The sequence below is a fragment of the Plecotus auritus genome (assembly GCF_963455305.1).
Source record: "Plecotus auritus genome assembly, chromosome: 9".
NCBI lineage: Eukaryota > Metazoa > Chordata > Mammalia > Chiroptera > Vespertilionidae > Plecotus > Plecotus auritus.
The window spans coordinates 111,735,289-111,752,958 of NC_137783.1; the positions used below are offsets into that span (position 1 = coordinate 111,735,289).

Consider the following 17,670-nt stretch of genomic DNA (forward strand, 5'->3'; position numbering starts at 1 on the left):
CAGCTCCTGTGTTGAGTGTCTGCGCTCTAGTGGTCAGTGTGCATCATAGCTACTTGTCATTCTGGTCACTTAGGCTTTTATATACATAGATTGTTGCCATTCTTTGCATAGTATGGATACAAACCCTTTATCAGACTTGTGTTTGGCAATATTTTCTCCAGTCTGTTGGCTTTTAAATTACTCAGTGGTTGAGCATGGATCTGTGAACCAAAATGGCTAAGGCCAAGTATTTTTATAAATGATTCACAATCAGCACAGTAGACCTTTGATAAGGTATGTTGGATTGAGGTGATTCTAATCTTAAATTTCAGTAATTTTAATTTATAACAATAAAAGCATAATATGCTAATTAGACCAGACAGCTGAACGACCTTCCAGACATCCTTCTGGACGACCTTCCGGGTGAAGCCAGGGCTGCGAGGGCCGAGCTCCTTGCACAAATTTTGTGCATTGGGCTTCTATTACATCTATAAACATGTCATATTTGTAAAGTGTCACAAATTCTGTAGAAAATATAATACATCAATTGACTGTTCACAAGACTATTTAGGGTGGTAGCCAGTAGATTGCACCACTTTTCATTTAAAGTTGGTCCTCCTCCTTCTTACCAAAACTAAACCTAAAAAATACATTTGTAACTATGACCATGCCAGAAATATACTGACCATAGTATAACAGTCTTTGTAGTAGTCATTAGGTCTGTTGACAAACATTCTGATTCCCCTCTCCTTCCAGGCACATGTAGGATTGTACTTCCTTGGTCTCCTTGAAGTTAGTTATGGTCATAACTTGAACTGGCCAAAAAATACTAGTAAGTGATAGGTGGGTGCCAAGCTGGAGTGGCTCTGTGGTTGACTATTGACCTATGAACCAAGGGGTCATGGTTTGATTCCTGGTCAGGGTACATCCCTGGTTGCTAGTTCAATCCCCAGTAGGGGGTGTGCAGGAGGCAGCCGATCAATAATTCTCTCTCAACATTGATACTTCTCTCCCTCTCCCTTCCTCTTTGAAATACATGTAAGTGATGGGTGGAAGTTTTAACTGCCGGTATGGAATTAACCAAGTTCCTTATTCCTGTCTCATAAAAGTGTGTGACCAGATGACACCTCCATCAGCCTGCCTCACTGAGTGCCCAGCAGTATCCCTCTGACAACCCACATTAATCACTGTAGCTTGAGCAAGAAATAAATGTTAGTTGTGTTAAGCCACTGAGATCTCAGGGATGGTACTGTAACATAACCCAGTTTATCACAACTGCTACAAACTATACTTAATGTGAGATCAATGCCCACATATCTGTCAAACCATTGGTTTGGAACCTGTTCTAGGATTGGGATCCAATCCTACCTCTGCCAGAGCAGCTCAGGCCCAGCTCCTCTGGTCAGGTGTGGGTCCAGTACCCCTTTAAGATGCAGACATTTACCCACTTCACAAGGGAAAGAGATTGTTCTCAACAGCCAGATTGCCTGGAGTGCGAGCCCAGCTCTTATGCAGGGGAAGGCTTTAACCATGTCCCTTAATATATGGGCCTGTTTTCACATATGTAAAATGCAAACAATAGTATCTACACCCAATGGGAGTAAATATAAAGCATTTAGTACAATGCCTGGCAGGGAGTGCTTTAATGGTATTAGCTGTAAAGGAGTATGGCTCTTGCTGGCCCCCTTCACCTCTTCCCAGCCAGCATCCAGAACATGCTGGTCACTCCCATTCCCTCTCTTACTGAAGAGCTGAGCTCAGGACAGAATAGTCAACCCTGGAAGGCTTTGGTCCAATTCAAATGACAAAGTCCTGGGCGTGACTCTACAGTGAAAAATGAAATTGAAAGCTATGAATATGTCCTTGATTAGAATAGTTAAGTGTCTGGCAAATAGCAAATATCAGAGCTGGGAACTGACCAAGTCTCAGTCAATGGAAACAGGGAAGCAGAAGTCACATTCCCATTCACACCCAAATAATTTGCAAGAGACCTGCAGGATATCTGGTTTATTCAAACTGTTGGACAGAGCTCCCACCATGGGAGCTGAGCCGTGGGGCTGAACTGCGTGGGGATGACCAGGTATCAGAAGGTAAAAGGAGCTCAGCTGAGCAGCAGGAGCAGCATTCCGGCCAGGCCAAGCAGGAGAGGCCAGGCCCCATAGAGCTCAGCTCCATTCATGGCCTCAGCATAGAACCTGGCCACCTCCTCGTTGGGGTTGCCCTGTGCCGGGTCAAACCACATCTGGATGCAGCGGCCACTGCCTCGGCTGTAGTTGCTGACTTTGTAGGAGTGACTCCAGATTTCATTGCACAGAGCAGCAGGCGTGGGGAAGTAGAAATCAAAACGGTGGCAGGCAGCCTTGACCGGGCACTCATTAGACCCTGTGGGCAGATGGAAGGCCTTTAGCCACTGGGCCCAGAACTATATCTGGTTCTGCCAACTTCTCAGCTCTGTCCCTTCTTATACCCATCTCACACCTCCACTCTCCCCTCCTCTCTCCCCACCCACCAGGCTCTCACCTGAGGTCCAGTTCCAGCCCTTGTGCCAGTTACTCTTGCAGGTGTAGGAGGTGCGGCAGTCTTCCCACCAGCTCTCACAGTCCTCTTTGCACAGGGGCACGTTCAGGATCCGCTCTTTGCGCCAGCTCTGGTTCACCTGGGAGATGTCAGTAGGGGAAAAGGACTCAGGCCCAGGATTCTCAGTAGCCCAGCCCTAAAAAGCCCCCTGAGCTGCAGAGGCAGGACAGGGAGATGTCTGGGAAGCAGGCACGGGGAGGAACTCATACCTCCTGGATCCAGGGCCCCAGGTTGGGGGAGCACTCATACAGGCAGGTGTCCTGGATGAAGTGGCGCTTGCAGGCGGGTTTCATCGGGCCGCAGTGGTCCCAGTTGAATCTGTATAGGTAGGAGACATCCTTATGGGCTTCCTGGCTGGTGTTGACAGAGCAGCAGGCGTTCTTCTTCCAGGGGCTGCACTGGGTGGGGAAGACACAGGACTAAGTCGCAGGCCCAGCAAAGAATATCTTCACAGGCAGCTTCTCCCATTTGAGCGCTTGGTCCCCCAGTGCAGTTGGTCTTTCAGGGAAATAGTTGCTGTTAGGGGGCCCTCTCTTGGGGAGATGTAGTCATTACAAAATTAATTCAAATCTTTATTGAGCTCATACTTACTCTTAACCAGGCACTTTTCTAGGAAGTGGGGACAAAGCAAGAAAAACTTCTCATAGGATAAATGCTTTGGAAAAAAATAAAGCAGGGGAGAGGGATGGGAAATTGCAATTTTGTAAAATGGTCCAATTAAGCCTCATTGATTTAGTAACGAAGACCAGGAGGTGAGGAAGCAAGTTAAATCAATTCTAACCCCAGAATAGTTCTAATTAAATAAACACAATGGAACCTCGGTTCTTGAACTTAATTCATTCGGAAGGCTGTTTGAGAAACGATTTGTTAGAAAACCGAATCATTGTTTCCCATTAGAAATAATGTAAATTCAATTAATCCATTCTAGAACCCCAAATTATTCCCTGTTTTAAACTTTCTTATATATAGCACATGTATAATGTACTGCTTAATCTATAAATAAACACTTCTTTTCTAAAATTTATCAAACCACCCCCTCTTCCACACTCTTAGCAACATCAGCACTATTTTTTAATTTAATTTTTTTGTTGTTAATCCTCACCCCAGGATATTTTTCCCATTAGTTTTTTTTTTTTTAAATATATTTTATTGATATTTTACAGAGAGGAAGGGAGAGGGATAGAGAGCTAGAAACATCGATGAGAGAGAAACATCGATCAGCTGCCTCCTGCACACCTCCTACTGGGGATGTGCCCGCAACCAAGGTACATGCCCTTGACCGGAATCGAACCCGGGACCCTTCAGTCCGCAGGCTGATGCTCTATCCACTGAGCCAAACCGGTTTCGGCCCCATTAGTTTTTTAATTTTATTTTATTGTTTCAAGTATTACAAATAGTAGTACTTATGTCACCTTTTTTCCTCATTGACCTCCCCCCCAACACCTCCTTTATCCCCACCCTCACCCCCGACACATGCCCTCACCCCCCCACCACCCTCAGTGTCTTGTGTCCATTGGTTATGCTTATATGCATGCATACAAGTCCTTCGGTTGATCTCTTATCCACCCCCAATCCTCCCCTGACTTCCCACTGTAGTTTGACAGTCTATTCGATGCTTCTTTGCCTCTGTATCTATTTTTGTTCATCAGTTTATAATGTTCTTTATATTCCACAAATGCGAAGAGAAATAAGCCAGTCAGTGAAAGATAAATACCACATGATCTCACCCATTCGTTTTTTAGAGAGTGGAAGGGAAGGAGAGAGACAGAATGAGAGAGACCCATTGATTGGTTGCCTCCCACACGTGCCCCAACCAGGGCTGGGATCAAGCCTGCAACCATGGTTCCTGCCCTAGATCTGGCATTGAAGCTGGGACCCTTTGGTCCCTGCCTACCTGAGCCAAACCAGCTAGGGCAACATTAGCACTCTTGATGGCCTTTTTATGTTATAAAATTGTGCTAATTATCAATTTCCGCCAGCAATAAAAGCATTCTTCTCTCCTTTGTTGCCTGAGAGCTGCTTTTTGTCAAGCTGAGGCATTAGCATGAAAGGATTGTCAGGTCCCAAACCGAAGTTTGGTTCAACAACAGAGACATATTTTCACTTGGTCTAGAACCGAATTGTTCAAGATGGGAGATGTTCGAGAAACAAAGTTTGACCGTACTCAATACATTCTTATTGAATGAATGGAACCTATGGCCTAGAACTTAGTATAAACAAAATAATAAAATGTGCACTTAAAAGTATACATATAGGCTGAAAAAGTTCATGTCAATGCTGCTAGTGAAGCATCCATCTTATATAAAAACTGCTGTTTGAAATTTTAACCCTGCTATTTTGGCTTCTGTAAATGCTTGCTTGCTTAAATAATAAGGAAAATAAGACTACTCCCATTCCAGAGAGACCATAAACCTTCCCCCAGAGGAAGTTATCAGTGCTGGCGCCAGGCCAAGCCTTTGGTTGAAGTCTCAAAGCCCCAGCACATAGGGGCTCTTTAAGAACTTGCAAAGGGGATAGGAAAAAAACCCCATATTTGGGAGACAAAGAAGGTAAAAACATATAAATAGGGAAATTTCCTCCATGTTTTTTTTTTTTTTTTTTTTCCCCAGAATTTGAAAGGCATTTTTCTCTAGGCCTGCGCGTTATAATAATAAAGAGTGACTCCATTTCTCTAAGCATTGCTTGGTTCTTCTCTGGTTTTCTGCAACACTAGAAGTACCCAAGCTACACCACTACCTGTGGTCAGTCTGCACTGCCAGCTGTTGCTCAGTCCCTCACAACAAGCACAACTGGGACTGAGATAATTACCTGCTGATGAGGTCCAAATGGACATTTACATATTGGAATGCATATTACAAGTGACTTCCTTTTGTTTTGTTTTTTAAATATTTTTTTATTGATTTCAGAGAGGAAGAGAGAGGGGGAGAGCGATAGAAACATCAATGATGAGAGAGTACCATTGATCGGCTGCCTCCTGCACACCCCACACTGAGGATCGAGCCCGCAACCCACACATGTGCCCCTGACCAGAATCGAACCTGAGACTCTTGAGCCAAACTGGCTAGGGTCCAACCTAAACATTTTTTAAAAAATTCAATATGATGCCAACATTATAAAGAAACAATAAAAGCCCTGGCTAGTTTGGCTCAGCGGATAGAGTGTCGGCCTTTAGACTGAAGGGTCTCAGGTTCGATTCTGGTCAGGGGCACATGCCTGTGTTGTGGGCTCCATCCCCAGTGGGGAGTGTGCAGGAGGCAGCTAATCGATGATTCTCTCTCATCATTGATGTTTCTATATCTCTTTCCCTCTTCCTTCCTCTCTGAAATTAATAAAAAGTATATTTTAAAAATGTTTAGGTTGGTTCTGGTTATTAAAGGGGTGTAGCATAATAATTGTCATAGGTAAACCTCCCCAGCAGAAATGTTTGCTAGATGCATGAATCAAGGAGCCTCATACCCAGCCTTACCACTGGGAGACCCTCTTTTCTTGAACTGTTTGCGGCCGGCGGAAAAGAAGCTACTATGTGCAGTGTGTACTTCATCCTCTCAGATCCTTGGAAAGGTCATTCCCAGTCTAAACTGGAATCAAAATCAACCTCTGGTCTCTAGCCATTTTTCACTCAACGAATAGAGCGTTGTGGCCTGTGGACTGAAGTGTCCCAGGTTCGATTTCTGGTCAAGGACATGTACCTCAGTTGCTGGCTCAATCCCTGGCCCTAGTCGGGCACAGGCAGGAGGCAACCAATTAATGCAGGGGTCCTCAAACTTTTTAAACAGGGGGCCAGTTCACTGTCCCTCAGACCGTTGGAGGGCCGGACTATAGTTTAAAAAAAAAAACTATGAACAAATTCCTATGCTCACTGCGGGCCCAGGACGAGTCGGCTGCTAAGCAGGACAGGCAGCGGCACCCGGCGGGCCGGATAAATGTCCTCGGCAGGCCGCATGTGGCCCGCGGGCTGTAGTTTGAGGACCCCTGAATTAATGTGTCTCTCTTGCATAGATGTTTCTCTCGGTCTCTCCTCCTCCCTTCCACTCCTTCTAAAAATCAATGGAAAAATATCCTCAGGTAAGGATTAACCAACAAAAATCAACCCCTGGGAGGGGTCTCCTCAGTGTCACTTCTCAGGCTCCCCTCTGGGCCTGCTTCCTGATTTGTGTAAGACAGAAACCCAACAGCCTAAGAAGGTGAACTGTTGACAATGTATTGACAACACAGGCACAAAGTTTATGTTAAACAAATAGCTGCCAGATTAGTTTTTTTTAGATTTTTAAAAAATTGATCTCTCAAATTTCTAGTCTTTTTGTTTTTAAAAGGGAAAGAGAGAGAGAGATTTGTTATTCCACTTATTTACGCATTCAATTGGTTGATTCTTGTATGTGCCCTGACCGAGGATCAAACTCCAAACCTTGGCATAGTATGGGGACAATGGTCCAACTAACTGTGCTACCCGGTCAGAGATTAGATTTTTATTTTGATGACAAAAATCACACAGGGAGCCCAGCCGGCATGGTTCAGTGGTTGAGCATCGAGCTGTGAACCAGGAGGTCACAGTTCGATTCCCGGTCAGGGCACATGCCTGGGTTGCGGGCTTGATCCCCAGTAGGGGACATGCAGGAGGCAGCCGATCAATGATTCTCTCTCATCACTGATGTTTCCATCTCTCTCCCTCTCCTTTCCTCTCTGAAATCAACAAAAAATTATATTTAAGAAAATCACACAGGGAAGAACAAATTACAAATTACAAAATGGGGAGTGAGATGTGGGCTGGGAAATGTGGAGAATGGGTGCCCACAGTCCCTGGGATGCTTCCTGGAATCTTAGGTTTCCTCCCAGGTCTCCCAAGTACCCTTCGTGCCTCTTTGAAGTCTCCCAGGGGTCCCCTGGAGCAGAGTTTAAGAACCAGCACTATAGCCTGGCCAGCTGGCTCAGTGGTTGAACATCGACCTATGAACCAGGAGGTCATGGTTGGATTCCTGGTCAGGACACATGCCTGGGTTGCGGGCTTAATCCCCAGTAGGGGACATGCAGGAGGCAGCCGATCAATGATTCTCTATCACTGATGTTTCTATCTCTCTCTCCCTCTCCATTCCTCTCTGAAACCAATAATAATGATAAAAGCTTGAAATCTTAAAAAAAAAAAAAAAAAGAACCGGCACTATAGACCAAGGTCTGTCTAGGTCTGATAATCTGTCTCCTCAGGCATAGAGAGGGTTTAACCTTTCATTTCCAGCTTTTTTCAACTTAGTCATTTCCTCCCCACAGACCACCCCTCCTCCACCTCGGTCCACCTGCTCATGCAGCTTGTCCTCCAGGCTTGGCTTTTCCTTGTGGTGCTTGGCATTCATGCAGACATTGAGAAGCTCAGTCCTGGGCCCGGCTGCCCATACTTCGGCCCCCCACACCAGAAGGAGCCACAGCTGTGTTGTCATCGTTGGAGCCATGTCAGTCCCTGAAGGAAGAGTGTAGTCAGTGACACCAAGTAAAGTGGAGGAGGGGCCTCAAGGTATAAGAACAGCTCCAGGTGGGTGGATCCTCCAGGAAGCCTGGGGCAGTTTACACCCTACCCCCACTCCTCAGTCTTCCCAGCCTCAATGAGGGGTGGGACCAGACGCCACCTTCTGGGACAGTCCTGGGTGGGGCTTCCCTGACTTCTCCATGTGGTCATGAGGATCAAGTGATACATACACTAAAGCAGACATCCTCAAACTACGGCCCGCGGGCCACATGCGGCCCGCCGGGTGCCGCTGCCTGTCCTGCTTAGCAGCCACTTGTCCCGGGCCCGCAGTGCGCATAGGAATTTGTTCATAGTTTTTTTTTTAAACTATAGTCCGGCCCTCCAACGGTCTGAGGGACAGTGAACTGGCCCCCTGTTTAAAAAGTTTGAGGACCCCTGCGGGGTTTGGGAAATATGCAGAAATAGCCAGGAGATCACCATAGGTCCCCAACCCCTTGTTCACAATCTTTTTTAGGATTTTATAAAAGGTAACACCAAATCCGGTAATATGATTTACATACACTCATCAATCAGGCGCACACTCTGTGGTGAAATAGTTACACCGGTGCCCTAGCCAGTTTGGCTCAGTGGGTAGAGCGTTGGCCTGCGAACTGAAAGTTCCCGGGTTCTATTCTGGTCAAGGGCGCATGCCTGGGTTGTGGGCTTGATCCCCAGTGGGGGACTTGCAGGAGGCAGCCGATCCACCATGATTCTCTCTCATCGTGGATGTTTCTATCTCTCCCTCTTCCTTCCTCTCTGAAATCAATAAAAATATATTTTAAAAAAAGAAGAAGAAATAGTTACACCGGTGGGATAAATAAAAACGATAGTAATCTCACATTAATTTTCAGGACAGATTTTTTTACACCAAATGACTTTGTAAAAGTTTACAATTATCTTCCTGTTAGGGCTCCAGATAAGCTGTAGACCTATGTGTTGTTTTTTTAAACAAAGTCTCTGTTCCACCTGGCCATTAGAGCATAGTCTCCATACTGGCGGATTCCATCCCAGTCAGGGCATATAGAAGAACCAGCCAATGAATGCATAAATAAGTGGGATGATAATCAATGTTTCTCTCTTTCTCTCTCAAATAATAATAATTTTTAAAAGCTTGGTTCTAGCTCCTTCCATCCTTATCATTTGGCCTCTCCCAGAGCCCATATAGCCTGAGGGAGGTCCCAGGGCACAGAGGCTTGGTGGGTGGGCATTGGCAGCCAGCTGGATAGTCCCTGGGGGAGGCTCCTGAGCCTCCGACCACAGAGGTGGCCTCCACTCAGCCTTTGTGGCACCTCAATCCTCTAGCCTCAGACACTGAGCTTGGGGAGGTAACTGTTCCCTCAGCCTCCTGGTCAGCAGATGCCTGGCCCTCCTAAAACACTCATTTCCCACAGCTCCTAAAGCTTATGTGCCCCCTGCTCACAAAATTGCCTCACCTGCTCATTACACCCATCTCCTGTCTTGCCAGGGCCTCAAGGACAGGACCTGAGCTGAGCAGCCTCTAGGCCAGGGGTGGGCAAACTTTTTGACTCGAGGGCCACAATGGGTTCTTAAACTGGACCGGAGGGCCGGAACAAAAGCATGGATGGAGTGTTTGTGTGAACTAATATAAATTCAAAGTAAAGGAGCGGAGGGGAAAGCAAGAGAACCGGATAGAACAGCTGGATCCGGCCTGCGGGCTGTAGTTTGCCCAAGGCTGCTCAAGGCTGACTGCCCAGCAGGGCTCCAGGAAACCTGGAACTGAATTCCCTCCTAGCTCTCCTCCTCCCACCTCCTTCCCTCTGTTGACCTAAGAAACATCCAAACCTGTTGAGAATTTTGTAAGAGTTCATTTGAGTCAGAGGATATGCCTAGAAGCAAGATTTCAACAGAATGAAAAAAATGCTTTGAAAAATAAATTCGAAGTCTCTTTTATGATTAAGGAGGGAAGGTAAGAAAGGTTACATGAAGGTGGAAGAAGGCAAGGTGGGGATCAGATTACCTCTTACAAACTTTAGAAGGGGGGTCTGAAAGAATTGTCAGGTATTATTAGAAGGAGGGGTCTGAAAGGGGCATTTCAAAGGGTGTTAATCTAGTTACACAGAAACAATGAACAGATTTGCTTAAGGCTAAAATAATCTTTTTAGTAAAGAAGTTATATATGCCTGGGGCATGACTAACCCACCATGACCTGCCTAGTTAGGAATTCATCAGGTCACCCAGTGAGGTTTCTTTCCATAGAACCCCCCTTTTTTGTCCACAACCCATACCCTTCCACAACCATATTCTGCTACTTTATTTATTCCAGAGTTCATTCATTCTATCACTTGCTAATTCATTCATTCAGGACCCAATCTGTACTCTTGGGGACCACCAGGTGATTCTTCCAATCAGGCTCCTTGGGGAAACAAAGTCTAGCAATTTAGGGCTCAGGGTTTCAGATCAGCCTGCCCACAATCCCAGCCCTCACACTCACCTCCTACGTGATCTCAGAGGGAAATAACTCAAATTATCTTGAGGCTTAGTTTTCTCATCTGAGGATTACATGTCTGGGGAGGGGGGACGTGGGGGGAGACCCCCAACACATGATAGCCACCTGGGCACAGATTGAGGCATCAGTTGGGCACAGTTTGAGAGATGTGCTCCAAGTCTGGGACCACCCAAGTCTGACTCTGGAATCCTCAAGTCCAGAGCTCCTTCAGCTTGGAGCCCCTGTGCCTTCTCTGTGCTGAGGCTCTCATGGGGGCAACTGATGTAGAGTCCTGGCAGGGGGGTGAGAAAGCCCTTTCTCTAGGTTCTGTTGGATCCCACCTGGTCAATCAGTAGCTTTTCTTACTGTGGCTGCTTTCTAGAGCCAGAGGTCTCTTCCTCTCCAAGCCTGCTACGTCCCTCTACAAACCCCTCCTCACTTCCCTAGGCTCAGTTCGGTGCTCTGCTGAAAGGCAAGAGCTCGGGGTTCTAGTTTGGGGATGGACACTAACTTGTAGTTTAACCTTGGGCAGGCCCTGCTCTGCTCTGGGCCTCCATCTCCACTGCTGGAATCTCTGCACTTTAGGCAAAGTGGACCCTCCCAATCTAGCAAATCCTTTAACACATGCTGGGAGTACCTGTGACAGGTGTTGAGTGGCATACCTGGGAATGGAGGTGGCTCTCGGTGCAGCTCAGGCGTCTGCTCTGCTTTCCAATTCCTTGCCCTCACCTTACTTCAGGAATGGCTGGGGTTTAGTGGCCTAGGAGACGGGCAGTCAGTCAGGCAGTGGGAATGTGGCCCAGGAGTGGAGCCTGGGATCGGGCGAAGGCCACTCAGCAGTTAATTATTGTCACCAGCCAGGCCTCTATGGGAGTGGGGGGGGAGGGAAATAATAATAATCCTATATAATAAAAGGCTAATATGCAAATTGTCCCCTCGATGGGAGTTCGACAGAGAGTTTGACCAGGGGGTGAGGCTGGCCCACCTACCACCCATGGCCCCTCCCCCCTGCTGGCCCTATGGGCCCCAATCGGGGTGGGCTAGCTGGACCCCATCCATGCACGAATTCGTGCACCAGGCCTCTAGTAATAATAATAATAATAATGTGGGCCTAAGGCCATTCCCCAAGCCCCACTTACCCCATTTTCTTCCAAAAACTCAGATTTGATAAAACCTTACAGCAGAGTTGCTGGGATCCTTTAACGGGGTGGGGAATCATTCGGCCCATGTGCCATATAAGACCCAAGAAATCATTTGGTCTGGCTCTTACAAAGGCATAAGGAGTGAGTTAATTAAATGTTTGACCAAATATAGCAGGCTAATTTATTTTTAAGCAGGCTAATTTTTTTTTCATATTTATTTATTTATTATTTATTATTTTTTTAAATAAATCTTTATTCAGATTATTACAATTGTTTCTCCTTTTTCCCCCCATAGCTCCCCTCCACACGGTTCCCACCCCACCTTCTGCCCTTACCTCCCCACCACTGTCCTCATCGATAGGTGTATGATTTTTGTCCAGTCTCTTCCTGAACCCCCCATACCCCTTTCCCCCTGAGAATTATCAGTCCACTCCCTTTCTATGCCCCTGATTCTATTATATTCACCAGATTATTCTGTTCCTCAGGTTTTTAATTCACTTGATTTTTAGGTTCACTTGTTGATAGATATGTATTTGTTGTTCATAATTTTTCTCTTTACTTTTTTCTTCTTCCTCTTCTTTAAGAATACCTTTCAGCATTTCATATAATACTGGTTTGGTGGTGATGAACTCCTTTAGCTTTTTCTTATCTGTGAAGCTCTTTATCTGCCCTTCAATTCTGAATGATAGCTTTGCTGGGTAGAGTAATCTTGGTTGTAGGTTCTTGCTATTCATCACATTGAAAATTTCTTGCCACTCCCGTCTGGCCTGCATAGTTTCTGTTGAGAAATCAGCTGACAATCCTATGGGTGCTCCCTTGTAGGTAATTAACTGTTTTTCTCTTGCTGCTTTTAATATTCTCTCTTTGTCTTTTGCTCTTGGCATTTTAATTATGATGTGTCTTGGTGTGGTCCTCTTTGAGTTCCTTTTGTTTGGGGTTCTGTGCGCTTCCTGGACTTGTAAGTCTATATCTTTCACCAGGTGGGGGAAGTTTTCTGTCATTATTTCTTCCAATAGGTTTTCAGTATCTTGCTCTCTCTCTTCTTCTGGCACCCCCATAATTCTGATGTTGGTCCACTTGAAGTTGTCCCAGAGTCTTCTTACACTATCTTCAACTTTTTGGATTTTTTTTTTTTGCTTTTTGCTTTTTCGGTTGAGTGTTTTTTGCTTCTTTGTATTTCAATTCTTTGACTTGATTCTTGTGTTCCTCTAGTCTGTTTTTGGGTCTCTGTATAATATTTTTTATTTCAGTCAGTGTATGTTTAATTTCTAGTTGGTCCTTTTTCATATCTTGGAGGGTCTCGTTATATTTATCGGCCTTTTCTAGGATATTCTTGAAAAGCCTTATAACCGTGGTTTTGAATTCTATATCCAGTCGTTTGTTTTCCTTCATTTCTTTCATTTGTCATCTGTTTCTTTGACCCCGCATTTTTACTGCTTCCCTGAGTTGGTAGGGTAGATTTGTGTGCTAGGTTTCCAATATGTCCCAGTGGGTCGGCCTCCCCAGTTAACCTGAGGTGGACACTCTTGGTGCACCCCTTTGTGGGCTGTGTGTACAGCCTTGTTGTAGTTAAGTCTTGATTGTTGTTGGTATCACTGGGAGGAATTGACCTCCAGGCCAGTTGGCTGTAAGGATCAGCTGTGTCTATGCTGGGAGAAGTTCGGTGCTGGAGACAGCCTTATAGGATTAGACTTGCCAAATTGCAATAGCCTCTGTGCTCAGCTTGGATGGGGTGGAGTCTCAGGGCAGAGCAGACAGTCTTGGCTTCCCGTCAGCCTTGCCCTTGCACGCACACGTGCGCCTTCAGACCTCTGCCTTCCCCGGCTCCCAAGTCTCTGCCCGAGAGTCCAGATTCCCCCCGTAAGAGCGTGGGTCCCCAGGGGCTCGCCTGGAACTGGGGTTTGGTGCAGTCAGAACTGGGGTTCAGTGCGGTCGGGGGCTTCCTTCCCCCTTCCGCCAGAGAAAGTCAGCCAGACTCTCAACCGCCCTTCCTCTCTGCGTGCACAAAGACCCTTTGCCGTACCTCCAATTCTCTGTGAGCTTTTCTCTTTCCTTCTAGTTGTAGAATTTTCACTCAGCCAGCTTTCCTGTGGTTCTGGATGGTGTCCGTTCTGTCTTTTAGTTGTAGTTTTGAAATTGTTGTGCGAGGCAGCAGTTTAGGTGCTTACCTATGCCGCCATCTTGGTTTCTCCCTTCAAGCAGGCTAATTTTTAAGTTGGTAATTTTGTATGGTCAGCAAATGATGTTATAAATATCCAAATGGGCCTTGCCAGAAAAAAGGTTCCCAGGACAGAACCAGTTGCAGGGGCAAGGGCTGGAGTGCAGGCTTCTGACCTCCCAGTCAGCTGTAGAGAGCAAAGAGCTCCCATGTTCCCAACTTAGCCACCAGCTCCTCCAACCTCATCAACCCCATACATCCTTTACCTCCAGCTGCAAAATTACAAGTGTTCACTTGATAACCAGAGCCTCAGTTGTTCCAAAATTCCAGCTCTCCTGCTCTGTCCTTCTCACTCACCCACCTACACAGGTACCCCTTAAAGATTTTTTTTTTTTATGATTTGAGAGAGATAGAGATAGAGATACATATATAGAGAGAAACATCAATTTTGTTGTTTCACTTATTTATGCATTCATTGTTTGCTCCTTGTAAGTGCCCTGACCTGGGATCAAACAGCAACCTTAGTGTATTGGGACAATGCTCTGACCAACTGAGCTTCCTGGCCAGGGTTACACAGGTATCCTTTCTACAGCATCAAAGAGTTTGGTCTAATTTAGACCCCACCATTCCCAGTCAAGGAGAGAAGCCTTCCTTTTTTCACCCCCTTAGGCTGTGGTGATATCACTGGTGGGGGAAGAGCAGATTTGGACAGGAGGAAATACTGAGCTTGGTCTTGTCAAGGTGCCTGCGGCCACCCAGGGGAAGGTGGTTGCAGAGGCAAAAGCCCAAGGGAAGAGTCCAGCTTGGATGCAGATGTGGGAGCCATCAGCCTGTGGATGGCAGCGGAAGTTTAGAAAAGATGGGATCCCAATACCTTCTGGAAGGCCACAGGTCTGGACGCCTGGAACAGGAGGGTGCCGGAGAATCAGAGGAGTCAGATGGATTTAAAAGGACTTAGCTTGACACGCAGACAGGCAGGGTAGGGGTCCAGTGGAAAACAAAGGCAGGTGGAACATAGGCAGGGGCAGACACAGCAGTTTGAGCCAGCCTACTCACATAAACCAACCATGCAGGAATAACAAAATGTTTTTAGACTGGGAGTGGGAGGTATGTGGAACTAGGGAGGGGTTGCAACTCTAAGGTCTGGGGCTGAGAAAGCAGGAACTTTCCCGATCCCACCCCCGCTAAGTTGGACAAGCCACAGCCGTGCTGGCGCCCGGCTGGACAATAAATAACCGCCCAAGATTTCTCAAGGATGGCCAGAATATAGCTGTACCAGCTTCCAGCTTCATAAATCACCCACCACAAGCTACCTCAGATAAGTTACCTCGAATAAACCTGATTGGTTCAACAGCAGCATAAAGGAACTCTGCCAGGCACAGGCAGGTGTGACTCCCCCAGCCTGTGCTCTCGGACTGCGGGACCTCACCCGAGAGCTTTCAATAAACGCGATCTTGCGCTTTTACCCTGCTTGTCTTGGTCAACTTATTGGCTTTGGTCAGATTAAATCTTACATCTCTGATTAAACCTTACAGCAACAATAAGGTGAACTGGCACTTAGGAACAGGGAAAGTTCAGGTCTGTTGCAGGGCAAGAACAATGGAAGGTGGCTACACTACAGAGGTAGATATAGAGCAGGTTTGTAGCAAAAATATACCCCTAGACCATAAGGCTTCATGGGCAACCCATTATTGGGCCCCCTTCCCGTGCAGGGAGTCTGAATCTGCTTGCAATAAATTTTCCACATTTTTGCTTAAATCTTCTGGTCCGAGATCTCATTCTTTGGCTTCAAGAGACATGACCTCAGGACAAAGACCTTGGCTAGCCATGGTTATCAGATTGCTGGAGGAAAATCAGCCAAGCTGATTTTTTTGCCCAGTGAGCCTTATCTGAATTCTGAGACAGCAACCTGGGAGGGTTAAGCCCTCTGAAGATCTCAGCAGGCAGTGGGACACTGGAACCCTCAGGCTCCCTCCCTCCCTCAGGCCCAGCTCAGCCTTATCCTGATTAGAGAATGACCAGTGAAAAGACGTAAAGGTGGGACTTGCTCCTGCTCCTCATCCTCCATCCCTGCCCTGGGAGCTGATCATTATGGGCTTTAAGCTCCTCCACCCCAGGCATGAGGTTTGGTCCCTGAGCCAGGCCCTGGGCCCTGAGGGCTTCAGAAGTGACCAGGGAATGGACGGTGAGTTGGAAGTGGAGCTCTGATCTATGGGGAGTTCGTGCCCTTGTTGAGCCTCAGGCCCTTGTTCAAGGTAAGAAACATCCAAAACTGTAGAGAATTTGCATGAGTTTATTTGAGCCAAAATAGACAACAATTGCTGGGAAGCAAGATCTCAAACACTCTGGGGAATGACAGTTTTGCAGTTTCTATTATGCATTTGAAATTAAGGAGGGAAGTAAGGACGATTACAAGAAGGTGGAAGAAAGCAAGATGGGACAGGATTACAGGACAATTAAAATAGGAGTTCAGGACAGATAAGTTAAGGGGGTGGTTACGACTTATTTCAAAGGTGTATTAACCCCGTTACACAAAAAACGGACTGGGCTTGCTTAAGGCAAAGGTAAACCTTTTACTAAAATGTTATAGGCTTGGGCATGACTGAACCCCTCCTGTTAGAAATTTATCATCAGATCACCCTGTGAGGTTACTTTCCGTAGAATTCTTTTTTCCTTCCACACTCTGCTCTGAATCTGGGGTCTGGGTGCTAGGGCCCCAGGGAGGGACAGGGTCAAGCAGTCACCTTGGAGCCAATCCCAAGAATGTCCACTTAAACTGGAGGCTTAATACCAGCGAGAGTAGTCACACAAAGATAACAGGAAGATGCTTGACCTGCACAGCTGGGGGCTCTGGGCTGGCGGAAGTGGGGGTGGGAGAAACCAGAGCTTTTCCTGAGTGCCAGCCCATTACATATGCAATGGCTGCTCACCCATTCTCACAGCTGTGGGAAGGGCATTCCCAGGCAGCAGGAGGGGCTAGAATTCAGATCTGAGTGTGATTGCAAACCTGGCTTCCTTCACAAAGAAAGGAGAGTTCTGTGAGGGATTCAGGGCATCAGCCTAAGGACTGCGGACCCAGTGCTTCTTCTCCAGGCCCATTTCGTACCCTGGCCCTCTTCCTTCTTAGCCTTCTTGGGCCTCTATTACCTTCGAGCCTTTGCACTTGCTGAACCCTCTCCATGGAGTGCTATTCCTCCCACCGTCTTCTGCTTGGCAAACATTACCCCTCTGGAAGCCTTTCCCTATCCTCTCTGGGCTTCCACAGAAATACACCATACTCTGGGCTTCCCTATAGCAAAGCCTTAGCAACTTGTTTTCTAATGCCTGGCTGCCTTGACTCTGTGGTTGAGCATTGACCTATGAACCAGGAGGCCACAGTTCGATTCCTGGTCAGGGCACATGCCCAGGTTGTGGGCTCGATCCCCAGTATGGGGCATGCAGGACCCAGCTGATCAAGGATTCTCTCTCATTAGTATCTCTCTTTCCCTCTCCCTTCCTCTCTGAAATCAATAAAATAAAATAATTATATATATATATGTATATGTATATGTATGTGTGTGTGTGTGTATATATATATATATATATACACACACACACACACACACACACACACACACACACATATATATATATATATATATATTTTTTTTTTTTTTTTTTTTTTAATAAGAGTTATTGGTTCTCAGGTCCACCTGCCCCACCACCCTGTGCAAGGTACTCAGTTTTCTCCCTGTTGATGGAGATAAGCAGACTGGGTGCTCAGAAAGCCTCTGTTGACTGACAGTATAAGTGCACGGCTTCCTTAACGTCCTGAGTACCTCCTCTCTGCAGGCACTGACCCAGGCTCAGACAATCTGTCACAAATGACAGACAT

General features: G+C 46.5%; 2 protein-coding genes across 3 annotated transcripts in view; one reads left to right on the top strand and one right to left on the bottom strand.

Annotated features, from left to right (window-relative positions):
- ANAPC15 (anaphase promoting complex subunit 15) overlaps nt 1-17,670 on the top strand; it is a 90,932-nt gene that overhangs the window by 19,470 nt on the left and 53,792 nt on the right. The window lies entirely within an intron of this gene.
- Nucleotides 1,957-11,361, bottom strand: FOLR1 (folate receptor alpha). Its single transcript, XM_080643170.1, has 5 exons — nt 11,159-11,361; nt 7,845-8,005; nt 2,766-2,954; nt 2,500-2,635; nt 1,957-2,361 (listed from the first exon to the last, which is right to left on the bottom strand). Exons 2-5 carry the CDS (start codon nt 7,995-7,997, stop codon nt 2,081-2,083), a joined length of 759 nt encoding a protein of 252 aa, XP_080499296.1. The 5' UTR covers nt 7,998-8,005; nt 11,159-11,361; the 3' UTR covers nt 1,957-2,080.

Excerpts from the sequence above, each read along its gene's own strand:
- FOLR1 (XM_080643170.1), bottom strand. The coding sequence starts at position 7,997 with ATGGCTCCAACGATGACAACACAGCTGTGGCTCCTTCTGGTGTGGGGG. Across the intron at positions 2,955-7,844 it reads AGGACAAGCTGCATGAGCAG|TGCAGCCCCTGGAAGAAGAA; the intron begins GTGGACCGAGGT and ends TTCCCCACCCAG. Across the intron at positions 2,362-2,499 it reads GGGCTGGAACTGGACCTCAG|GGTCTAATGAGTGCCCGGTC; the intron begins GTGAGAGCCTGG and ends ATCTGCCCACAG.